A 26574-nucleotide genomic window follows, 5' to 3' on the forward strand; every position below is an offset into this window, starting at 1 on the left:
CCATCTGTGGTGACCTTGGAGCCCAAGAAAATAAAATCTGTCACTCCTTCCATTTCTTCCCCTTCCATATGCCAGGAAGTGATGGGGCCAGATGCCATGATCTTAGGTTTTTTAATGTTGAGTCTCAAACCAGCTTTTGCACTCTCCACTTTCACCCTCAACAAGAGGCTCTGTAGATCCTCTTCGCTTTCTGCCATTAGGGTGGTATCATCTGCGTATCTGAGGTTGTTGATAATTCTCCCGGCAATTTTAATTCCGACCTGTGATTCATCCAACTCGGTGTTTCTCATGATGTACTCTGCATATAAGTTAAATAAGCAGGGCAACAATATGCAGCCTTGTCGTACTCCTTTCCCAATTTTGAACCAATCGGTTGTTCCATGACTGGTTCTTACTGTTGCTTCTTGACCCGCATACAGGTTTCTCAGGAGACAGGTAAGGTGGTCTGGTACCCCCATCTCTTTCAGAATTTGCCACAGTTTGTTGTGATCCACACAATCAAAGGTTTTAGCATAGTCAATGAAGCAGAAATAGGCGTTTTTCTGGAATTCTCTTGCTTTCTCCATGATCCAGCGAAAGTTGGCGATTTGATCTCTACCTCTGCCTCTTCGAAACCCAGCTTGTACTTCCGCTAGTTCTTGGTTCGCATACTGCTGAAGCCTAGCTTGTAGGATTTTGAGCATAACCTTGCTGGCGTGTGAAATGAGCGCAATTGTATGGTAGTTTGAACACTCTTTGGCATTGCCCTTCTTTGAAATTGGAATGTAAACTGACTTTTTCCAGTCTTGTGGCCACTGTTGAGTATTCCAAATTTGTTGGCATATTGAGTGCAGCACTTTAACAGCATCATCTTTTAAGATTTTAAATAGCTCAGCTGGAATACTGTCATCTCTGCTAGCTTTGTTGTTAGTAACGCTTCCTAAGGCCCACTTGACTTCACTCTCGAGGATGTCCGGCTCAAGTTCAGTGAGTGCACTATCATGGCTATCAGGGACATTCAGATCTTTCCTGTAGAGTTCTTCTGTGTATTCTTTCCACCTCTTCTTAATCTCATCTGCTTCTGTTAGGTCCCTGCCTTCTTGGTCCTTTATCATGCCCGTCTTTGCACAAAACGTTCCCTTGATATCTCCGATTTTCTTGAAGAGATCTCTAGTCTTTCCCATTGTATTGTTTTCCTCGATTTCTTTGCATTGTTCATTTAAGAAGGCCTTCTTGTCTCTCCTTGCTATTCTCTGGAACTCTGCATTCAGTTGGATATATCTTCCCCTTTCTCCCTTGCTTTTCACTTCCCTTCTTTCTTCAGCTACTTGTAAAGCCTCATCAGACAGCCACTTTGCTGTCTTGCATTTCTTTTTCTTTGGGATGGATTTAGTTGCTGCCTCCTGAACAATGTTACGGACCTCTGGCCATAGTTCCTCAGGCACTCTATCAGGTCTAATCTCTTAAATCTATTCCTCACCTCCACTGTATATTAATAAGGGATATGATTGAGGTCATACCTGAATGGTTTAGTGGTTTTCCCTACGTTCTATTATAGAGTGCCTGATTGAAGCACAGATATGTTTATGCCTCACACATAAACAATGCCCTAATAACTAACTGAGCACACTGGAAGATGCAGCAATGACCCCTTACCAGAGGTATGTCCTTAAAAAAAGGTGACCTCCCACTTTCCCTTTCCTCCCTCAAGAAAACTGCTGGAGAGCATGGAGTACTCTCCATTGCTTAATCTGAATGCTGAAGCTTTGGTTTGAAACTTCCCCAGCTGGAAAAATGTGGGATGAAGGAAGAGCAGATAAATAAAAGACAAGGCAGATGGGCCAGGGCAGCTACCTCTCCCTCCACCCCAGTGCATTTTCCTGAAGTACCCAGTCCCATCTGGTGAATTGCTACCATGGCATTAGGGCATGACTGGAGCCAGGCCGTGCTGCTGTGCTCTGGCTTGGCTCAGGATCATGTGAAATTATATATGAGTTGCTGTGAGCATCCTTTCCCGCACCTAGGGATGTATGAAAGTCACTTACCTTTTTGAAGGGTGACATTCGTGGGGGGGGGGGAGGCGCTCCGTCCCGCCCCCCGAAATCACGTAGCCTATCACGGCTGATTTAAAAGAAAAAAAAAACACGCGCGTACGTCTTAGTCTACGTAAACATTTTTTACGTCTTGGGCACGTCTTAGTCTACGTGAACATTTACATAGACTAAGACGGCGAAAATAAGGGGAACGCAAATAGCGTAGCGTCTACACTATTTGCGTTCCTTATTTTGGAACGTTTTAGTCTACGTAAACATTTATGTAGACTAAGACGGCAAAAATAAGGGGAACGCAAATAGCGTAGCGTCTACGCTATTTGCGTTCCCCTTATTTTCGCCGTCTTAGTCTATGTAAATGTTCACGTAGACTAAGACGTGCCCAAATAAGGAACGCAAATGGCGGCGCCCATGGGCACCCCCATTTGCGTACGCGCATGTTTTTTTTTTCTTTTAAATCAGCCGTGATAGGCTACGTAAACATTTACATAGCCTACCACGGTGTTGTTTAAAATGTAGCCGTGATAGGCTACATAAATCTTTACGTAGCCTATCATGTTTTTTTGTTTTTTTGTTTTTTTAACTGGAAATGGCGGCGGCGGCGGCTGGTCGGAAGACCGGCCGCTAGAGCCGCCGCCGCCGAGCCACCGCCGAACCGCTGCCGGAGCTGCTGCCACCAGGAAGATGCGCCCAAGGTAAGTCCCGTCCCGGGTGGGGGGGCGGGGGGGTGGCAGACCGTTCTGCCACCCATTTCGGGGGGCCGAATGCGCTGGCATTCGGCCTCCCCGAGATCTGTGGCGGAATTCTCTGACATCCCTACCCACACCACTGAATAATGGCAGCCCACTCCCACATGAGGTTTAGTGGTACAGCACTATACATCTAGAAGGGCCCAGGTTCAATCCCTGGCATCTCCAGGGAAATCTGGGGAAGACCCCTGGAGATCTCTTGCCTTCCTGAGCTGGATGGACCAGTGGTCTGACCCCATGTAAGGCAGCACCTTTGTCCCTCTGGTATGAGGGGCCTAGGCTTACAAGCCCCCTGCCCTCCAAAGCAGCTTTCTATCAAGTTTTCAGCACCAGCTCACATAAGCAACGGGGAAGACGTTTTCTGCCTCTCTAAGCTGAGAGGGATGAGGGGTGGGGGGAGAGTCCACTCGTGCCTCATTGTGAGCATTTACTCTACAGTGAAAATACCAGTGTTTTGTTTTGTTTTACTTCAGTGGTTCTCAGTGCGCAGAGAAGAGCAATTAAAGACTCCTGCTGGGTTTCTCGCTGGGGTTAACAGTTGGTTTCGAGGGGGGTGTCCAAATAAACACATTCGAAATGGCTGAGCTCCTGTGGAAGTGAACTTGCCATGTTTTATTTATATGCACTATCTTCTCCCCAGGACTGAGCTCAGGGAAAACCAGTTCTGTATGTCTGGGGCAAAAGCCAGCTGAGTACTGCCCTGACTGGCGGGGACGTATGACATCATAAATTTCCTTTGCTGCCTCCCTAGAACCAGTTTTTGCAACTCCGTTGTTAAACATAAAACCAAACATAAGATATCAAACCAGCATTAATCAGATAAACTTGCAAGTAGCGCTTCAGGTGGTCAGCCTGCCTGAAGCCGCAGATTGTGAGTCCTCTTTTTAAGGCATGTCTCTATGTGCCCTGTCAACATACTTGCTTCTTATCAGTGTGAGAAAAGCAAGGGGTGGCTAACTTCAGGGCAACATTTACTCGCGTACGAGGTAAAGAGAATTATCAAAATGACAATGAGCTCAACAGGGAAGACTTTTAGCCACTTCTGAGCCTGCCTGCATTTTCATAATTTCTCTTCCATCAGTCCCTCCTGAATGCAGTTGCTCTCAGGTTTTATTCTTAAAGATTTCAACTGCCATTTCTTAATGTCAGTGTTAGGAAAGGGAGGGAGAAAACTGCAGGGCCAAGTTACATCTCTGAGCTCTTCTGCACAAGGCTGTTAATCAGCTGTATCTGCTTTCGGTTTAGGATCTGAGTACTACACAAAGAGTGTTTCCTTTCCTGCTTTTCCACTACATAAGCTCTAGGAGGCACTGTGCTATAGTGGAATAGCACAAATACACAAGAAGAAATCGCACTTCCTTTTGCTTTTACAATTAATTGCTGTATTTTCCCTGCTGTAAAAAAACTCGCTGAAAGTGCTGGTTAGGCACAGAAATGAAACTGGAGGGTTATGTAATCATCTAAAGAGCCTGTAAACAACCATGAGTAGGAAATGATGAGCACACGATACATGCCTTGTGTAGAAAAGCCCTCCATCAGAGAACCATGATTGAATTTTCCATTGTCTTTCGAAAGGTTAAAAGCAGCCATGGGGTGCAGGGAAGATTGGGATTGGATCAGGGCAGTGGTGCTGGAGGAGAGGGGTGTTCCTTGTGCTGTTTCCCCAACTGAAATGGCCTCTCCCTGCCCCTCCCCAAGCTGCTATTAGGCCTGCTGGAGTCAGGGAGTGGGTGGGGGGAGGGAAAGATAGGAGGGACAAATATACCCAGGGCCCATTCAAGACCTTTTACTACCCAAGACAGACAAGATGGCACTCACCCCCATTCTTTGATATTTGTGAGGGGACATAGTTCCCCACTGCGCCTGAGGGCAGCAGGCTAGCTTAGAAGATGCAAGGCAGGCTGCCACAGCTCTGCCCTCCAACACCTCTCTGCTGCTTTTCACCTCTCGACACCTGCTGCCTTAAGCAGCTGACTCACTCTGCCTAATGGTAGGGTTGGCCCTGAATATACCAGCCTTGATTTCCCTAGTGGGACTACTATCAGCTTCAGGGCATGTGTGCGTGCGTGTGCGTACGTGCACACGTGTGTGCGTGTGCGTGCATGCACGTGTGTATATGTGTTAGGGAGAGAGACGGAAAATGGCGTGGGACAAGGATTGAATATTACCTCCTCCAGCACTGCTACCCCCATCATGGCTTTCTTATGTCTTATCTGTTTGAGGGTTTGGGACAGAGGTGAAGAAGCTTCTCAGGATAGCGTTCGAAACAGTGATTTCTAACAGGCTGTAAGAGTCATGAGCTGACCATTCTCCCTGTGCCCTAAAGAGGGCTCTCCACTTTGGCTTTTTCTTTTTCCCAGTCTCATCTTCTCCAGCCTATCATCCAAGCTCCTGCCAGTGCCTATTCTGAGTCAATAATTCTTTTCCATTAAATGTAAAAGGAGTGGCATGGGGTTGGGGGTGGGGGAAGAATGGCCAAAGAAAGAAAGTGGAAATGTACTGCTCACTCCCTCAAGTATCCTATGACTTGGATGGAAGCAGCAAGACTGCCTTCATTTTCCTCTTTCTTTCTTGGCTGTGACAGCTTAGGATAGTGTAATGGGTCCAGTGCCTGTTGAATTCCAGTGAACCTCAGAGCACTGCTAGTAATTGCTGTAGCAAGATAGGACACTTAGTCCCTACAAGAGTTCTGCACCTTACTCAGGGAAACACATACACACAGAGACAGAGACCAGGCAAGATTTTCAAATCACTTGGCCAAAAGTGACTGGTAAAGCTAGCTATGAAAACTATAGCCTTTCTAGCTTGGGCCCCATCTATATGGCACTGCTTTGACTCCCCCCCCATCGCAACTGTGCAGCAATGCGGCTCTGAATCAGCATGCCCTGCAATACACTTGCTATGTACTGCGCGCGTGCCTAACAGACTTGCCGTGCCCTTTTTTTTTGCCATTTTGAAATGCGCAGCTGTGCAGTCCCGTGAATGTGGGGATGTGACACTTCAGTGGCTGTTTTGTATTTGAGGGGCTCTGCTGTGTCTTTCTGTCCCCTTTTAGGTAAAAAGTGGATGCTTTGTGCGCCTTCATTTCCGCACCACCAGTTTGTCAGTTCCCCAGCCCAAGACTCTCGCAATGGCTTGCATTCACAAGTGTGAGCGCTATGTGCCTAGCCATCGCTCCGAAATGGTGGCCGGAGCGATGCTGGTCCTCCCCCAAGACACCCCCCCTGGCACTTGTGTACTGAGTCCACAACCGTTGAGAAGATATGAAGCTGCAAAACTGTGCGAAAGTGTGATTAAATAGACGAAAACGCCCCTCTGTAACTGTGCAGCTGAGAAGGGATGGGGGGAGTCAAGGGGCATCACAGATTGACGCAGGCACTACACGCCCACAACACGCCCACTGCAAAATGCAAAGTCGGTTCGGGGAAGGAACAGATGGCCTGCAACCATGGGAAACCCACAGCAAATCCCCCCAAATTGCAGTAAGACGACTCCTTGGAACTCCGCATTTTCCAGGTGAAAACCACGGATGGCTGCGAAGTCACAACTGTGTCATTTGTCATGAGGGACCTCAGCTCACACCCACCCCGGAGTAAAAGGCCGATGTAGATGGGGCCTTGGTGGAAGTTTGGTTACAATGGGCATTCATTTCTGTGTGGTTAGAGCAAGACCCAGAAAAATTATCATGGTGCGTAGCATCAAAGACAGTAAGAATGGGCTGCTCCCAAAGGAAAACAATGACCCGGTGCTTATGGTGCTTGGTAGCTGGGCAAAAGGCCGAGATAAACCATCCTCCTCCAGCCTTGCAGATGGTAGAAGACTACCCTGATAGGCACAGGTGGGCACTCTGATGTCAGATTGGGCTGTGACGATGCACCCAATAGAGGCAAACAAGCCTTTAGCAGAGAAATGAAAACAGGAAGACAGACAAAACCGGCTTTTCTTTCCAAGGGTGCTTCTAGACAAGGCTTTTATTGTGCAATCGTACTGCCGCATTCATGGAATTTCACCAGTGTGTGTGTGTGTCCTGATGACGTCATCTTCAATTTGTAGCCCTCCTGGGTTTTTCCACTGCTTCTTCTGTGTTTTTTTCTTACCAGAAAAAAAAATCAGTGAAGGAAGAACAGTCAGAAAAGCTGCCCAATGCCTCCTGATTGTTAGTGTTTGGAGCCCTCCTTCTGGAAGCATCCTAAGAGAAATGAGATGCTGTGGTGAACAAGAAGTCTTTATTACAGTGAACAAAGAGGGTGCAGGAAGCATTAGGCACTGGATACACCCATGGTGCCGACATGGCATCTGACCAATGAAAATATTGGTGACAAGCAAAGCCGGACCAAGCAAGAGACAAAAGCCAGAATGTCCATAGCATCAAGGCAATAAATAAAAGGCGCTCCAATGAATCTTAGTTCTGCTCGTGTGTGTGTGCATGTGCGTGTGTGTGTGTGTGTGAGAGAGAGAATGAATATCTTAGGCTGTAGTGAGTGTGTGTATTTCTGTGTGCATCATATATATCTGGAAAAAAATCTCATTGAAATCAATTAGATTTACTTCTGAGTAAACAGTTTCAGGATTTAGGCAGCATGCAAGTTTCAGTGTGAGAAGAAGAAATAAAGGACTTCTTTAAAACATGAACATAGATTTTATTTTCCAAGGCTGCTATAAGCTGGCACATGAGCACGCATGGCCTAAAACATTATTTCATATTGATGGCAACCCTGTGTGGTCAATGAACCCAAACAAAACCCCAATAGCCATAATTACCCCAACCATGTAAATATAATATAGACTATTCATGGGCAGGGTAAACTTCGGTTTTCATGACTGTAACATACCTGTGCATCACAAAACAGATATAAATATTGCTGTACTCTTCTATGTAGTTAAAATCCCACAATTCCTATAAACCCAGGAAAGACAGAGATAATCAAAGACAGGGGGCATTTCTCATTCTATCAGAGGATAATTGAGGGTCGACATATGTTTACAAAGGAATGTGATTGAGAGTGCAGGGGAGAATAAATTTGTCATATGAGTTCCTATTGGATGAACAGCCAAAAACATAGAGAGAAGCCAGCTGGAGCCCTATGACCACTCCATTGATCACCCAGACCCACAAGTGCGGGATCTTCTACATTAAGGGCACTCATGCTCATGAAGAGAAAGATCTCTCTCTCTCTCTCTCTCTCTCTCCACACATATTATTGCCCTGTAAGTTGCTAAATGGCAGACTGGGAAACATTTCAAGGCACAGCGGAACAATCAGACAACCAATTTGCCATGCAGGCAAAGGACAGTTTTCAGGCTTGTAAATCAGGTGTTAGACTCACCAAAGGAAAGTTCTACATTACACTGATTTTCAGAAAGCAACAACAATAAACACACAGAGACATACACACCTTCCAGACTTAATGGAACCTGTATCACAGGTTTATGAAATGAAAGCACAAAACCTAAGCAATATGTTCAGCTTGAGAATATGGCTGGGGAATCCATTTAGAGGCCCAGGTCATTGAACAAACAACAACCTCTCCTTAACTGCACCTGTGAAATGGTTAGATTACCCCGTTCACAGTATTTCTGATGGCATTTCCCTGAATAGATCCCATTTACGATATGGGATTTAGCTTTTCCCCCATTCACACCGGCCTCCCCTTCCAGGCTTTCCTTTTATGTTGGGTTGTTTTACAGAAAGCTTCTCTAGATGAAGATGAACTATATTAAAATACAACAAACAGCAGGACTAGGGTAGCCACATTGGCAACCCAGAGAGTGGATTTCCCTGTCAAGGCACTGATGTGGTTAGTGAGGTGTGCGGGTAAGGGAGAGGCTATCCTCGCTCAATCCCACTGTGCCACTGCTGAGGGAGATACAAGGTGGCAGCAAAGGCAAGGGGTGGCTCTGTCAGCAGTGCTAGCATGCATCTGCTGACTGTCCAGATGCAACCCACACGGACATCAGTGGGCTGCATGACTACTTCACAGCCATGCACCTGCACAGTACTGATAGTGTCAACCTCTGCCTTGGGTGCTACATCACATCTCCCCCAGGTAAGGGTGTCAACCTCCCTCCTGCTCAGCAGTGGACAAAAACAGCCTCCATCGCAGGCTTTACTGGCCACATTGATGGTCTTAAAGGAAAGAACAGTCTCTAAGTAGCCAACTGGCAACCCATACCCAGGACCACACATGTGCTTTCTACCAGGACACAGCTCCAAGCGTTAGTTTTCCTTCCAGTATGTCCAAAGAGACAGAGCTCAATGCTCGCCTCCAATGAGCTCTGAAGAGTAAACAGGAAGGACATCACTTTAGAAGAGAACTTCAAGCACCTACATTGTCCTTCAGAGGATGGATGGTCTCCTGTATGTGTGGGGTGTGTGAGTTGTGTCTTCCAGAGCTCCAGGTTAAGCAGCTAATTATCACCCACAACTGGTATCTGGGGTGGTGGTGGTGGTGGTGTGTTCTCTCCCTGATGTGTTTGTTTGCAATCCCAAAAGGTCTTGTGTTGGGGGAGTGCTGGGACTAGGAGATCTGATGGGGCTAGTCGGCCTTGTCCTTCTTCTTGGTGATGAAAGGGACTTTGCTGGCCACTGCACTGCCCACAGCTCCTACGCCACTGGTCACTACTGAGACACTGCCCTTGACTAGTCCGACACCAGCTACAGGGACACTGGTCACAGCTGTTTTGGTAAGTTTGAAGCTTTTGCTCCCAACCCACGCCACTCCTCCCAGCGCTGCCCCCACAGCTCCTCGGGTGATGCTGTACAGGCCTCCAGTCATTCTCCATATCATGCCTGATGGTTGCTCACGGTGGTCTTCCCTGGTGTCTGCAAGAAGTAGAGATAAGGCAAGAAAAATGGAAAAGAGTTAGATGCTTCTCTCCTAGTACTTCTGAACAAATGCAACATTGTGGGATATTGCCAGATAGTAGGAATGCCAAGATTCGTCCATAATCTGCATCCCTCATTCAACAAGACCTTCTACTGGAACTTCACTAGCATACCTGGACAATGGTCTGGCCAGTCAAGATAAGAATATATCAGTTCATATGATAGAATAAATTAAATCTAAACTGAGAGCAGGGGTGCAGAGCCTCTTTCAGCCCTAGAGCCAAATTCCATTTTGAAGCAGCTTTTGGAGCCCACACATTCCAGTGGTGGGTGGGTCCAAGGCAAAATGAGGTAGGGCCAAAAAATACTAGCATATTTTAGCTTAAAGCTCTTACTGCCAGTAACCAAGCTATTTTAATTTTTTAGAATGGGGAGAGGCATTTCAACCTTTTAGAATGGGGGAAAAACACACAAAAAGTATCAAAGAATTGGTGCTTGGAGGAAAGGGGGTGGGGCCAGGACAGGCCCTACCATTAGGCAGAGTGAGGCGGTCACCTCAGGCGGCAGATGCTGGGGGGTGGCAGCAAGGTGGTAGAGGAGAGAGCTGTGGGCCATGTGGCCTACCCTGTGCCCTTGAAGCTAGCCTGCTGCCTTCAGGTGTAGTGAAGAATGCTGTCTCAGTGCCAGTGCTGGAGACAGATTCAGCCGCCAGTCCACTCAGCCTTTGTACAAGGAATGGGGCACCATCTTGTCCTTCACCTCAGGCAGCAGACTGACTTGGGACAGCCCAGGGGCCACATCCAGCCCTTTGGAGGACCCCAGAAAGCCATGCCAGCTGGCCCCTCCCACTTTCTCCAGGACCCCTGACTTAGAACTTTGTCTATACCTCTTTTCGGTGCTGCTTCATTTTGGCAGGTACACAGGGAAGAAAGAGCTGTGAGATTTTATACGGTACCTTGTTGAAAACGAATGTTGTAGGTTTGGAAGTGCCCATATTGATTTGACCTTCCTCTTGACTACAGCGGAGCTATGTCGTGTGTCTCAAAGCCATATTGGAGTGAGAACGTGCCAAGGCCTACACTTAGCCTACCAGACTGGCCCTTCTTCCGTGTATTGTTTTTATATTGATTCAAGTCTGCTACAGATGGACACTGCCTGATCAGCGTTATTCAAACCCTAATGAGAAGCTACTTTTCTCTCTTCCTCAAAATGATCCAGCTCTAACACTGCAAACCTCTAGATGTCTACTTAGAAGTAATTCCCATTGTTGTCAACAGGGCTTCTTCCTGGGTAAGTGTTATCAGATTGCAGCCTAAATCTTCTGTGTAATTGGAAATGTAACTGACATTACTTTGATTGGCTCAAAACCAGGCAGCTCATGAGTTCACCAGCAATGCCGAGAAAAACAGCAGTTTTTCTCCCACAAAGGAGAGTATCATTTTGACTTGTAAACAATGGCTTGGGAAATACCTGTCTGGAATCCAGCTTGCCAGATGCTGCATGTGAAAGAGGCTTGTTTTGCTCCCTAGGCATGTAACTATGTCTGCCCGAAATAGATTGGTAAGGGCTGGGTTGGTTTTTTTTAGCTACTGTAATGCTAAGTATCATGCCCTGACAAAGTATTTTCCATCTCCAGATAGATCAATGTTTTAGCTGTTTTAGGAGGCTTTTAAAATGTTCTTATATGTCTGAGTTCATATTCTATTCTGTTTTCTCTGAACAACCCTTTTTCTTCTTTTAAGATTTTAAGATCCTTTGTTTGTTTTTGGTCTTGAGTTATTTAAAGAGCCTACCTGCTGCTAGTACACCTTATCTGCTTGGTATTTTATGCTACATGGGTACATTAGCTTTGAGAACAGCGAGATCTGGATGCACCCCACCCCATTTTAAATGAGAAAGGGGTGTGTAGACTTCAAAGTCAGCCCCAGATTCTCCATTGTGTGTGTGTGTTAAACATGTGTCTGTCGACCTAGGTGCTGGCTACTCATGTTGGCATTAGCACCAATATGAAACGTGGTCTGTCTATTCGAACAAGGCCAATGGTCAGCCCCAATATGACACTGTATGGAAGTCCTCTAAGGAACAAATGACACAGCCCTTCTTTGTGAGGCATGTCCCCTCTTACACCTTTCTGAGTACCTGGAGGTGGTGACTGTTCTGAAGCTATGCAGCACTGCTGTGAGAGTGCATGGCAGTGGCACTACCCACCCCTATGTCCATCCAGTCCATTTGTTCACCCTCCTTCCCCAACCTGGCGCCCTCCAGATGTGTGTGGGCTACAACTCCCATCATCCCCAGCAAGCATGGCAGGTGCTTGCTGGGATGATGGAGATTGCAGTTGCTTAGCAAGTAGCATTTCAGTTTTGCAGGCAGAAGAGGAGGGCACTGGGCAAAGGGAATGTCTGAGCAGTGGGCAACAGATCTAGGGCCGAACTACATTACGCCTGCCATCGCAACGAATTCGGTGTCCCGTCGGGTTAAACGCTCTTGCATTAAAATGTGATTATTCACACTCACCCATTTTCCCCGTTGCAGAGTTTCATCGAATGCATAAGCTCGGTTCACACTCGAGCACTGTGCTGTTTTCCTGCATGCGCTTGTCTGATCTCGGATGCTAAGTCGGCCCCTCAAATGAGACTATGAGCTTCACAACTTTGACGCTTTGAAGATCATGCCTCAATTAGAAAAAAAAACATCTCGGAGAAGCCCCGATTCTGTGAGGATAACGCCTGAATTAAAAAACACACACATCCAGAGCAGGGGATAGGAGGGGGTAAAACTTACTCTCATTTGAAGGGATACAACAACCCCCTGCTCAGTGCAGGAAGCCTGATTCCGAGGCGGTCTCCCATCCAGGCACTGACCTGAACCGACCCTGCTTAGCTTCCGAGATCAAACAAGTACACGCACATCCAGCCCTTTGCTTGTTGCTGAGGGAATGGGGGCTGCTGAGGAAGCTATGCGATTGGTAGCTGGAAGAAGCCACGGGGCCGTCGAGAGTTGATTGGACAGGAGGGAAGTACAAACACCGCTGTATATGGACAGGTGGGGGAGGGGACTACGACTGGATATGGTAGCGAAGGCAGAAAATCAGAGCACATTAAGGGGAAATACTGGGATATTAGGGTATTGAAAGAGGGAGCACGGAAGTGGGAAATTCTGGTTCCAATTCGAGGTGGCTACTGCGTAGTGTGAAAGGCGGGCGGTGAAACCTCATTGGAAACGAAAAAAGGCAGTAAGTGTAGATCCAGCCCTAGACCTGGCAACTGTACTATCTACTTGAAAAGGGGCCAGCTCTCACTAAGCCTTCCTAGGAGTGCTTCCCCTTCAGCTTGGAAGGATCTTCCATGTATTCTTTTCATTTGAAAATGCCCAGTCCTGAATGGAGGCTGCAACACAAAAGCTAACCCTGGGTGCCACCATTTTAAAAACAAAACAGAACATGTTTTCTTTTATTACAAAACTGTTATGAACACAAACGTAAGAACACATGTTTGGAGAAATAGGATGGCCATGTGTCCTCTTTTTCCGAGGATAGTCCTCTGTTTGAAGGGCTGTCCAGTCCAAGTCCAGTTCAAAGATGAAGAACCATAAGAAAGGGTTCTTGAAGATGCCCATCAGCAGCACCTGGACAGCAGAACTGAGCAAGGTACACAGGTCACCTGGTCACAGTCTGCCACACTATGCTGAGATGTATTGTTTTCCTATTTAAATGATAATAATTTCTAAATTTGCCTCTACACATATAAATTGGTATATGCAAATTGATGCAAAGAAGTGTCCTCTTTTGTCTTCTTTTTTGGCAATTCATGAGTGGTCACCCTACGTCGGATATGGTGTGTTTTATGGCCTCCCAGGAACAGGCTCAAGAAGCAAGGACAGAAAAAGACATCAGTCCAGTTCATGATTTTGTGCTGGGGTATGATCTATCACAATAAACCCTCTGTGTGCTAAGGTGAATCAGAGAGAGCACACTCTCCTCCAAGGCACAATTTGAGCCAGGGCTCATTATGCTTTACCATGACACCCATTTTCAGGCCCATTCAGAGATGTACTCTGGTACATCTGTAGTAGAACAAGAGTACCTTTGCACATGTGCAGAGAGCATTTCCCTCCCCACTGAGTAACCATGGTTATCTAAGATTAGACAGTATAGCTTCTATATAGACTGGAGTCCCAGTGTCCTTTCACTTAAAAGGAAACAATCAAAGCTCTGGATGCTGTCCTCTGGAGAACTGCAGAGCCCTTTCTTATCTCTCTTCTGCTGAGATTGCTGATCACTATGGCCTAGTCAAATGTGGCAAGACTGAGCAGTAGGGGAGCTTTTAGTGGGATGCATTTCCCATGCTCTGGCTATGGAGAAGCTGCTGAGACGAATGGTGAACTACTGAATGCCTGCATAATAATGTGGCATAATGATGCCTCTCCACAGAGCCCAGGCCAGAGGTGCTGTCAGAACCAGTCAGCTACTTGGCAAGGAGAACCACCATGACCCTGTTAGCGCTCCGAAGAGTGAGGCTCTTGGGAACACAGCAAAGAGATCCTTCAGCACTTTATACTGTCCGCTGATCACACACACGGCCAGAATTCCCTGTCACAGACAAAGGCCAAGCCTGAGAAAAGCAGCTTTGTGGTCGAGTCACATGGAAAGCATCCTGTTCCCAGCCGTATCCAGGGGTGGGGGAATGAATAGGCGCTGGCTGTCCAATCAGATGCCCTGGGCACCGCACCCATCACACTGACCCTGGCAAGGGGTGTCTGCTGAGAACAGCTCCCTGTATGCGGCTGAAGCTTGGCTCCTGTTCCTTCCCCATGAACCTCAGACATTAACAAGCTCCAGGCTATGCTGAAGTAACTGTTCCTTGAAGAGTTGCTTCTCAGCAACTTGCTGGCTTAGTGGAAACTAGTCAAACTGTTTAGTTGTTTTGAACATCATTAACATGCCAGGAAACCGACAGTTCGGCTCAGAAGAAAAACACACACCTTTTGACGTGTCTCTGCCCCTTTTTATTTCCAGTACAGATTGAGGTCAAGATTGATTCAGTCAGTGGATTTCCTTAGCTAGCTGACTGAGAGGATTGGGAACACCAAAAAGCAGGTGCTAAATACAGTGGATCATAGAACTGCATCTATGCATTCGCATTTAGATTTGCATTCTAAAAACCTTTGAAGGCTTCTCATTGTGCCTGGAGAGGTCAGGGCAACACCTTCTGTGCAAAAGCGACCAATCTCACTCTTTGTCCCTCATTATCGTTCCTCACTCTCATCCCTGCTTGCTTCTCTCTGTGTGTGTGCTTCTCTTAGTAGAAACCCAGGTCTTTGCGAGAAAAGACCACCCCTCCATGGCTTGCTAGTGTACAGGCAAGCACAGAGGGACATTGTGGTGTAGTGTAAATCAGGCCAAATAGCCAATATTCCTGAATATGCCTCCAACACTATGCACTTGGGATTGGTGTACACAGCTCTGCATATATGTTCCTATAGTGGACTGGGAACTACTGCTAGAACTGCTGCTACTAGAAGAAGATGGAAGATGGTCATCCAGACAAGGTGAGGCTACAAGGTTCTGTTTTCTTCCAACATGGGATTAATTTCTCCATCAGCCTCCCCCAACCTGGTGTCCCCCAGATGGGTAGGACTACAATTGCCATCATCCCCAGCCAGCATGGCCATTGGTCATGCTGGGAGGAATGATGGCAGCTGTAGTCCAAGCACATCTGGAGGGCACCAGGTTGGAGAAGGCTGCTGTTCATCAAGACGTTCAGCAAGCCTTTTAAAGGTTTGTTTTCCCAAACATAAAGTATTCCAAGATTGAATGCATGGAAGATCCTTTCTAGGATCCAGATCGATACAGGTATCACCATTGAGTGGTCCATCCACAGCCATTTCTTAAGGATTTAAAATTGCCTGGGTTATCAGTGTTTCTTAATGCAACCGTAGTCTGGCCAGTCTCAAAGTTCCAAGGCTTAAGTAATACAGTAACACAGTATTTCGTAATCACTGAGCACAAATTAACCCTTGAACCTGGCAGTACCTGGCTGTAAGTGGGCCAGAACTCTGTTAGTTATGGCCACTAGAGTTCCAAAATGTCCTACATAATAGGCCAGCCTATTGCCACCAATCACTGCAGGCCATTCTCATTGCCCCTCTATAGTTAGGGGTTGGTTTCAGCTCCTAACTTCAGACACTGCTGCTCTAAGATATTTTTGCACCTGGTAAGAACATAAGAGCCATGATGGATCAGACCCAGGGTGTCCAGCATTCTGGTCACACAGTGGCCAAACAGCTGTCAACCAGCAACCCACAAGCAGGGCATGAGTGCAACAGCACCCTCCCACCCATGTTCCCCAGCAACTGGTGTACATAGGCTCACTGCCTCTGGTACTGGAGGTAGCACATAGCCATCAGGACTAGTAGCCATTGATAGCCTTTTCCTCCAGGAATTTCTCCAACCCCCTTCTAAAGCCATCCAAATTGGTGACCATCACTGCTTCCTGTGGTAGTGAATTCCATAGTTTAACTAGGCGCTGTGTGAAGAAGTACTTCCTTTAATCTGTCCTGAATCTCCCACCAATCAGCTTCATGGGATGACCCCAGGTTCTAGTATTTTGAGAGAGGGAGAAAACCCTACCCACATTCTCCACACTGTGCATAATTTTGTAGACCTCTATCATGTCTCTCCTTACCCTCCTTTTTTCCAAGGTAAACAATCCCAGCTGTTGTAACCTCTCATAGGTTGAAAAGCATCGGTCCTAATACAGATCCCTGTGGGACCCCACTATTTACTTCCCTCCATTGGGAGAATTTACCATTTATTCCTACTCTTTGCTTTCTGTTCTTTAAACAGCTACTGATCCATAAGAAGGCCTGTCTTCTTATTCCATGTGAAAAGTCAACATGACTCGCCTGCTTCTGGGGACTGGCAATTACAGTTCAAACTGTGATCGCAACACTACACTGAGCAGAGCCACCTCAGATAGCAGGTGTGGGCTCACATGCTGGAACAGAGTCCCACATATGGAAGTGCGGGGGAGGGCGGAGTATTATTTTTAAAAGATTGCAAAAGGCTTTGTAGCACCTTAAGGACTGACACATTTATTGTGGCAAAAGCTTTTATGGACTAGAGCAAGGTAGGCAACCTTCAAATGTTTTGGACTCCAAGTCCCATAAGACCCAGCCAGAATGACCAGTAGACAGGGATTATAGGATTTATAGTTCAGAAACATCTGGAAGGCATCAGGTTGCCTACACCTAAAGTTTCCTTCATCAGACTCGAGTCCACAACTGCTTATGCCATAATAAATGTGTTAGTCTTGAAGGTGCTACAAGACTTTTTCGTCTTTTTGCTGCAACAGACTAACACGGTCACCTCTGTGTAAGTTTTAAAAAAAGATTCTCACTTCTAAAAAACTAGTACAGCAGGATGAAGGCTAGGCAAAACCCTTCTCCCTCACATTTAGTTTAGGATATATTTGTGTGTGGGCAGAGGAGCAGTCATGTGAGTCCCCAACTGCAGTCTGAAGTGGTGCAGCCCAAACACAGCTGCCTCTCTACCAGGAAATAGCCCTCACGGCAGCTAACAACAATAAAGGGCAACTTTTAAAATAAAAACAATCATAAAACAAATGCATTAAAAACACAATTAAAGAACATGACTGTAAAGGAAGGCAGAGGACAGAAACGTGATTCAAAGCTGAACCACTTCTAACGGAAAGCTGCCACCCCCACCCCTCTCTGCCACCAGCCTAGGATGGGGGAGTCCCCAGGTCTGCTTAGCTTCCTTTAGCTCTGCCGAATCAGGGATGAAAGCAGTTCCCTCGAGTCTCAGAGTCAAGGACAATATATAGTTAGTAGCGCCAGCCACAGAATAACACTGGACTTAGCACTGACCCAAACTGGAAAGAGAACACAGTGTGAGGAGATCAGTGTTTATTTACAAGAGGGGAGAAGGAGAATTGGGAGTTACAAAGCCAAATTGGTACAAAATTGGAAGTTAAAAAGCCGAATTGGTACAATCAGATTAATACAAATACTGGACAGTTGGAAACCCAATACAGACTAAAAAATAAAAACCACTGTGCTGCTGACCTATGCAGACCTTAGTATGGGCCTTCTCATAAGCCATGCCAAACATGAATACCTCCTTTCCCCAAGGCAAGACAGGAATGAAAGGCCCTCTCCAGTTTATATACAGTAACGATGCCACTCTCCAGTTCTTCCTCCTCTGCTCCTTGATGGAAAGGCCGAAGAGGGAGGTGACACTTTTCACATGGGCCCAGCTGAAAGCAACCTTTACTCCTTCCTGCGGAACTGGGCATTTTATGACCTTGAGGCCAGGGGCAGTCAGAGTTACAAGAGATAAGCCAGAGCCCATCCTCCGTTCAGGTGGTCAAATGGCTTCATGACTGTGCTTCCTCCCAGGGTCTCTCACAAGGCTAATCAGCTCAAAAGAGTTGCTTACAGAAGATGGATGCTTAACAGAAAATGGAGTCACTCTGCTTCTTTACAACAACAATATATAAAAACAACACCCCCAACAGACCAGTTTACATTCCAAAGGTCTGCTTGAATAAAAACATCTTTGCCTGCTGGTGATAGGACAGCAGGGAGGGAGCCAACCTAGCTGCCCTCAGCAGGGAGTTCCCAAGCCTGGGAGGAGCCACCAAGAAGGCCCTGTCATGTGTCCTCACCAAATGTGCCTCTGATTCTGATGGTATTGAGACAAGATTTACCACCTCAGGGAGAAGTAGGCATACAGAGCTGGAGCTGGAGATTGGATAGAATTAGAGACTGGAAACAGGAAAAACTGTTCTCCCAGCTTTTTATTTCTTTTTCGTTCTTCAAGTATGGTTTTTAAATGTGTTATTGCACGTGTAGGTCTTTACACCATGGCTGGCTTTTACTCTGGCTTTTTCCCTTGGTTTTATTATGTTGTTTTAAAACTCTAATGGTTTTTATATTATGTTTTTATTATGTTGTTGTACTGTATGGTTTTGAGTTTTGTGAACTGCCTGGAGAGCTTTGGCTATTGGGCAGTATAGAAATATAATAAATCAAAATAAAGAAATAAACCAGCACGCCCTCCAGAACCCTGTTGCTCAAACCAAGCTTCACCATGCTTCATGGTAAGACTGGCCCGGCTCAAATACAGCAGGGACAATGTATCGGCGGCAATGTACTTGTCAGGAATTATTACTTATGACTCATGGGTTAGGAAATGTTAATAAATCCCTATTGTTTCTATCTGTATTGACTGGAATGGACTGGAAAACAAAGCAAAACAAAACAACACCTTTCATACAGGGCTCCTGATGCTCGACCCCCATAGGTAGTTAAAATTCATTTTGAGCTTTCCTACATGGCGTATTTATTGTGCGCTTGTGATTCCTTACTCATGGTTGTTTATGGGTTCTTTAGACGACCTCATGGTCCTCCAGGTTCATTTTTTTTTCCAGAGCACATTCCCATTTTTTTAAAAATGTGGAAAATGGGGTATTATTTATGAAAGTGCTGTTTCTACTTGTGTATTTGCACTATTCCGCTATAGCACTGCTCCGCCTAGAGGTTATGTAGCAGAAAATGAGGAAAGGAAAAGCTCTTATGTAGAGCGCAGATCTCAATTCTGTGACGAAATCAAAAGTAGATACAGCAATTAACAGTCTCATGTGGAAAAGCTCTTCCTGTCCTGTTGGGTTTTATCCATCCTGTAGAACCAATTCTCTTTAAAGACACACAAAGAAGGAAAATTTCAGTTGCTGATGTGATACAATCCTCTTAGTTGACAAGAACAGGCCATCACAGTTAACTGTAAATATGGTTCTTTTGTGTAAAAGTATAGGTGTATTTTAGTTCAGATTCACTAAGCTCTCTTTTTAATTATTTAATTACTCTATTTTTTGTTATGCATTTTGTAATGTATAGGTGTTTTTAATGGCCTTTGGCTTGCAAATAAATGACTGGCTGACACAAAGCAAAGGGCAGTATGTCATTTAATAGTAATGCTTATAAGACCGATAAGACAGAGCCGTTTTTCCACAGGAGTTTAGAGCCCAGTCCACATCCCTACATCTGGGATCTATAAAAACCAAGGCCAGCCAGAGAGAGCACCAAATGAGAAAAGAAACACCTTGCTCTGATTGGTGAAGAAGTGTGTTAGGCTGGGAGTGCATCCTTCACTGCAGCAAACACTCCCTCACTGCCTTCGCTCAGCTTGTCTTCAAGAACCGCAATAAACCCCATAGTAAGCTGTCATGTAAGATAAGCATCAGATTTACAGTGCAAATTAGTCCCTCAGACAATGGAGTGAGCTAAGCATTTTGGTGGCATGGAGGAGCCTAGATTGAGAAAGAGATACAGGCAGCAGAGATGAAAACCACACAAAATAATCAGAGAGAGACAAACACGCAGCCAGCTCAGGAAGCAAATTCTGTTCCCTGGAGCTTGCTGCTGCAAACTCTTTACCATCTGCCATGCCTTTTCCTTTCCATCAATGACCTGGCCTTTCCAAGGGTCCCTTCAGCTTCACCTCTCTCGGGGGTGGGGGGGAGAGGGTGGTGGGATCGTACCCACAGTGTATGTGCCAATTCTTCTCTTTGGGGTCAGTGCCAACATACAGTTATGCTATGCTTTCCTCTTTAGCTTGGGCCCTGCCTGTTCCCAATCAATTTCTGTCCAGACCCTGATAATACGAAGTGGGTCTGTCTGGCAGGTTCTGAAGCATGTCGAATAAAGAGCATGTCGTGAGTGACAGGGCAGCGACAGCACTAAGAGTTCTATGATTTCACGTGTTCCATTATGCATGATGACAAAACTGAATCCTCACCCAGTCTCCGATACCTTTAGGATGAAGGATGGTGTGAGAACCAAGAGAGTGTGTTCTGTATTGTTTTTGCTTTGCAGTTATCCATAGTAACAAGGTCACGTTTTCCTTAAAAAGCAATTGGATGAGGTTCGCCTGCTTGCTTTCTAGGGAATAATTGCAAATCAAAACCTAGAGTGTTTCCAGACGAGGTTTTTACAGTGCCATTGCCCAGTCTCATTGACGGAATTTTATGGGGGGTCCAGATGTCCTCACCTTCCCCTTGAAGCCCACCCGTAATTTCCCACCACTTCTTCCATCTTTTCTCTTACCACAGATAATCCATTATGAAAACCCCTATTGATGCATTCTTCCTCTCGTGTTGAGTGAACGCGCAAGGAGAGGATTCTGATTTTCCAGGCTTCTTAATCGTACAAAGGGCCTCCACAGATACAGGAGGCTCTCCTGGTCAGACTGTTGCCCTCCATACATGCAGGGTGGCAGATGCGATGGCAGAGCGGGGGGTGGGTGCAGTGCTCCTTTCCTCACACATCCATTCAGCACAGGAGGAAGAACACCTGAATAGTGCTAAAGAAAATACAGAATAGTGGCACACGCCCTCCTCACAGGTAGAACTAGGAGCCCTCCATGTGGGAGTGCTTTTCCTGGAAAAAGAAGACTTGAGAACAGAATGCAGAACTTGCCAGCTTGTGGCCCTGTTCTCTACACACATTTTCCAATGTGTGGCTGGTTTTTGCAGAGGAGAGGGCAAGTCCATGGTCCAAAATGCTTTGGCTGTTCAGATCTAGCCCACACTAACAGCAATCCAAAAAGAGTTACCTCAGGTTGACTGGATGGAGCCCAAAATAATGCACAAGCAGGAGGGAAAGTCCTGCAAGACTTCTGATTTCAGAATAAAGGGCTTCTTCACAAGGAGCTTTTATCCTGCTACTGAGATGGCTCTGTCACGGAAGTTTGCGGGCTCTTTTGATGACGCCGTTACTCTTCCACCATTTTCCCCAGCCTATCCCATTATTTTCCCCAAACACAAAAAATGTGATATTTTTTCCAGCCCACGGATCAGGACGCCATGACTTCCCTGTGAAATTCTCCAACAGAGGAAGAAACTGGCTGTGGGCATTTGTTTTCAGTTGTTGGGGGGCGCGGTCAGTAGGGATGGACAAAAGTCCCTTACCTGGTCCCGCAGGTTGCTTCGCAGTGGGGGGGAGGCACTCCGTCCCTCCCCCTGAAATTCTGGGCAGGGGTGAGGCACCCCATCCCTCCCCGCCAAAATTCTGGCCGGGGGGGAGGCGCCCCGTCCCTCTGGCCGAAATTCTGGCCGGGGGGGGAGGTGCCCCGTCCCTCCGGCCGCGAATCCCCTGGTCCTGCTGGGACGCAAATGGCGGCGGCCATAGCCGCTGCCGTTTGCGTCCCTGCAGTCAGACGTGATAGGCTACGTAAATCTTTACGTAGCCTATCACGGCTGACTTTGGGGAAAAAAAAAAGCGCGTACGCAAATAGCGTTGCCCTTATTTTCACCGTAGTCTACGTAAATGTTTACGTAGACTACATGTGCCCAAATAAGGAACGCAAATGGCGGCGCCCATGGGCGCTGCCATTTGCGTACGCGCTTCCCCCCCCCCCAAGTCAGCCGTGATAGGCTACGTAAAGATTTACGTAGCCTATCACGGTGTTTTTTGAAAATCTAGCCGTGATAGGCTATGTAAATGTTTACGTAGCCTATCATGTTTGTTGTTGTTGTTGTTTTTTTACTTGGAAATGGCGGCGTCGGCAGCCGGTCAGAAGACCGGCTGCCGCTGCACCGCTGCCGCACCGCTGCCGGAAGCCGCCGCCGCCAAGGACATTCGACCAAGGTAAGTCCCATCCCGGGGGGAGGGGGGCAGACCGTTTCTCCATCAATTTCGGGGGGCCGAATGCATTGGCATTCAGCCTCCTGGAGATTCATGGAGAAATTCTCCAACATCCCTAGCACTCAGGATGAAGAAGGCATTGGGAACGGGCTGCAGGCAGATTTGACAGGCGGGAGGGCTTGTGCGCTCTCCCTTCCTTGCAAGGAGGGGAGGGCGCATGTTTTGAGGGCAACTCCTGCATCTGCTCAAGCCTTGCTGAGGGAGGAAAGATCTGCACGCAACCCTCCCCCGCGCCGGCGATTTTCCCCTTTGCTTCAAAGTGACTCCTGCCAAACTGCCCAGATCCTGGCTGCAGCGCAGCGCGCCACCTGCTCGGCCACAGCAGCACCAGACAGTGTCAAAGAAGTGCATTGCTCTCAAACAACATGTCTGCCATGCAAATGCTTGAGCACATTTCTTGATTGGAGGGATAAGAGGGTAAAATGCCTCCCTGCAATGAAGGGAAACAGATCTGATTCCTACCCCACCAAGCTCAGAATCAACGTCCTCTGTTGATTCCGAGCACCCCATTAAATTCAAAGGGGCTCATTCCCAAGTAAGTGTGCTGAGGGTTGCAGACTTACAGCGTGTCGGTCGCCATCCACCAGTAACATGCAAGGGGAGGGAAAGGGGCGGGAACCAGGGAGGAATTATTGCTACACCCCAAGCGGCATCACCACCCCCGTGAGAAGGAAAGAAATGAAAAATAATGTGACAGGAAACAGCTATCTAAAGAGAATGACCCAGTCCAGCAATGATACTAGATGGGGAAAGAACAGGCATTGATGTGGAATTCCCCGCCTGTGTGATGGAGCCCAAACACTGGACCCTAAGTGAGCCACTGTCAACTTTTAACTTCACCTTGTCCTCCGGCTTGGGTATGTTCTTGTCCTGTGTTTCTTTCCATCCTTTCTATGAAATGAAGTTTAATGCTGACTATTACCCATGTCTCATAATTAGGGATGTATGAAACCCCCTTACCTGGAGTCCACGGGGGGTCCACGGGGGGGGAGGTGATCTGTCCCCCCCCCGAATCCTTGCCGGCTGGCTCCACTCCGCTCCGCGGCAAGTCCGCAGAGCCGCTGGCCGGCTCTGGCCGCTGGTGGACTTCCGGCCCCTGCTGGTCTGCGGATGCAAATGGCATCTGGTGTAGCGGACGCCATTTGTGTCCCTGCTCTTTGCCGTGATAGGCTACGTAAAGATTTACGTAGCCTATCATGACAAAGAGAAGGGACGTAAATGGCATCTGCTATGCCGGACGCCATTTTCTTCTGCAGACCGGCAGCGGACAGACCGGACCTTGCCGGTGGCAAGTAGGATCCGTTCCAGGGCAACTTCATAGGGTGGTGGAGGTGGGTGGTCCGTTCCGCCACGGACTGCGAGGGGTCTAAAGAATCTGGCCTCATTGGAGTCTATGGTGGAATTCTCTAACATCCCTACTCATAACAGTGATAGTGGCTGGAGGCTTTGTGAATGTAGGTATAGTGCTAGAGGAGAGCTAAGCTAATCAAATGAGGAGAGGTGGGAGAAGGTGACACTGTGCTTATGGAACAGCCTTCTCAGAGAGGCTCGCCTGACACCATCTTTATGGTCTTTTGGGCACCAGATGAAGACCTTTTTATTCACCCATGTCTTTTAAATAACTTATGACTTTTAGCCTGAGTCTCTCAGTTAAAAAAAAAAAAGTGTTGTTACCTTTAATCACTTTTATTGTTTTACATTATATTTTAATGTTCTACTTGTTTGTAAGACACCCAGACAACATCAGTTATGGGGTGACTAAAGAAAAAGAGCAATAAATAAATAAAGCTGGCATTGATCGGCACTTGCCAGTCACCTTGCCAGGAGATATCAAAAGCTCTGCTCCCATACAAAGGTGCCTTCTATAGAGATGCCATTCAATGAGCAGGGTGAGTGTATGAGAAGGACAATTGATGGTGATGATTGCTGGGTTGTATCTGCTTTAAATCCAAGGATTCCAAGATCTTTGTAACTGATACTGTAAGAAAGAGGTAGCTTCTACCAGGCTGTGGTTTGGGTTCCTGTGCAACATGGTTTCCCCTTGCTATGGAATTTCCAATATTGTCTTCCTTGAAGGCTCTTAATGTTCCTCTAATGTTTGGCTAATAATGCTTAGAATTTATACAGTATTTCCCTGCAAGCATTTCACATACACAATGGCACTAATCCTTAACATATCCCTCACTGGCTACATAAGCCAATATTATCATCATCACCATATTGCAGGTGAGGAGTGGGGGGGGGGTAGGGAGAGATCTCCAGAAATGCCAACTTGATGTTAGCTTTCGGGTTATTAAAAAACGTCAACTCTGCCAGCCAGATGTGTCTGCCTCCAGCTGCCGCCTGCCATGGGACTGGTCAAGAGGCTGCTGCACTCCGCAAAAACGGGGACAGCTGTCTACAAAGCCTGGCTTGCCACAGGACTCATCACTGGCACAGTAGCCTTTTAATTGTTCACTGCTCATCCCCCAAACAGCTTAGCTGCTGTCTTGTCTGCAGCAAACTACCAAGCGAAAGAGTTCAGGAGGGTAAATGAACAGGAATAACAGCCATGACTGAAGGCGAACCACTGTGTTTTCTGATCATGGCAATGTAAGGACCACTTAAGGCAGACTCACACAAATGCTGGGTGTGTGAGTTAAATATCCTATGCAACTCCCTACCTGTGGCCTGGTAAATCATGTGTGGTCACCTACTGTGTGCAGGATCACTTGCATGCAGAACAATTTTTTCTAAGGGTTTGCCAACAAATGCAAAAAGCATGATAAGGAACTGTACGGGATTTTCTCCTGTTTAAAGGTGGTGGGGTGGTTGCTGTCAATGTAGACTAGTTTTGAACTGGCGGTTAAGGCCTTCTGCACCATCTACCTGCCCACTCCTTGCCAAAAGCAGGAAGAAAAGAGCAATGGGCAGTGATAGTACTTTTCCATTACTGTATTTTTTACATGGAGAAATGTTCCTTTCTAAAAATCTTTGGTATCATAAAAGTATAACAGCATAACGTAGCATATGCTATAGTGTGTGTTATATAGATTTATTATGTTAGTATCTTATCCCAATGTACTGGATAAATACAATACGATACAATAAATCAGGCCGTTTCAAAGTTCTAATAAATGTTTTTCAAGTGAATATTCCCATGAAGTGCACATTATACATAATGCATGTCTCTTTGCTAAAATTAGTATGTTAACAGTGTTGAGTGTCTTCATTTTCTTCTTAACATTTAAACAATGTAAGAGGAGTGTATGCTTTTGAGTTGTCATGTCTTAAAATATTTATACGTATTTCAATACAAAGTAAAACTTCACTAAGAAAAACTTCAAATGTGTTTGAATATAACATTTGAACCACTTTAAACATGCTGTATTGCTCCTGCCTCCTCTGCAATCAAAAACGTTTAACTTCATCTACTTTGGGCTATTGGAATAAAACTTTTTGAGATATGTATCGAACAGATAAAATTAACATGGTGTACTTAGTAAATAAAACCTAACAATAAAATCAAACCACTGAATCAGAGCCCAGTTGATTTAAGGTATTGAAAATTTTCAAGAAAAAATTCTGATTCACTATTTCCTGCAAAACCCACAGCATTGATTATGGAGAGGAAAGTCAGTGTAGTTCCAGTCTCCTTTTAGATGGGAACCTGACCTAGGAATCTGTCCATTTTGCTTTCTCTCACATTTGATTTTTTTTTTTTAAATCTTACATTCTTTCCATCCGTTTATGAAGAAATTTGTGGATTTGGGTAAGTTTCTATCAAAAAAATTAACCTAATGAAATTTGCGCACAGGCCAAATTCAACGGGCAGTAGTCAATGCTGCCCTTGTGCCAGCACGACCCACCACAAGCACAATGGGGAAGTGGTCCTCAACAAGTGGAAACAGGGCAGGTCAGCAGAGTTCACAGAAGGAGACTCCGCTGACCTGCCCCAATCTGGAAACAAGCATTTCCACTAGTTTCAGGGGCTGCTTCAGGCAGCTATAACTCCCTGTTGTACTACCAGTGGGTCCCGTGGGTGCAATGGAATAAGCGGAAGTGCAGCGGCAGTACTGGATACTGCCCAATAGGTACAGCAATTTCTAGTATGGAGAGGGCCATGTTGTGCCTGCCTGCCATGTAGCTGTTAAAGCTGAGGAACCTGTCAGAAAAAAAGAGGTGGCAACATTAATTTAGCACCACAGACATGTTTGACTAGACAGAGGGAGTGTTTCCACCAGTGATTTACTCCGAGCTG

At 46.4% G+C, this 26574-nt stretch overlaps 2 protein-coding genes across 2 annotated transcripts in view; one reads left to right on the forward strand and one right to left on the reverse strand.

Moving 5' to 3' along the window:
• CHST1 (carbohydrate sulfotransferase 1) overlaps positions 1–7409 on the forward strand; it is a 71278-nt gene extending 63869 nt beyond the window's left edge. Inside the window, exon 4 of the mRNA XM_084827718.1 lies at positions 5835–7409. The gene's annotated coding sequence lies outside the window, so the exon portion shown is untranslated. The remainder of the gene's footprint in view (positions 1–5834) is intronic.
• The window catches only part of LOC146357540 (transmembrane protein 263-like), a 442313-nt gene continuing 423141 nt past the window's right edge, over positions 7403–26574 (reverse strand). Inside the window, exon 3 of the mRNA XM_084827740.1 lies at positions 7403–9602. Within this exon, the coding sequence (XP_084683866.1) occupies positions 9316–9602 (287 nt within the window). The 3' untranslated portion in view covers positions 7403–9315. The remainder of the gene's footprint in view (positions 9603–26574) is intronic.

Source organism: Heloderma suspectum, chromosome 1, assembly GCF_057233095.1.
Source record: "Heloderma suspectum isolate Gila_16-S chromosome 1, 16-S_ref, whole genome shotgun sequence".
NCBI lineage: Eukaryota > Metazoa > Chordata > Lepidosauria > Squamata > Helodermatidae > Heloderma > Heloderma suspectum.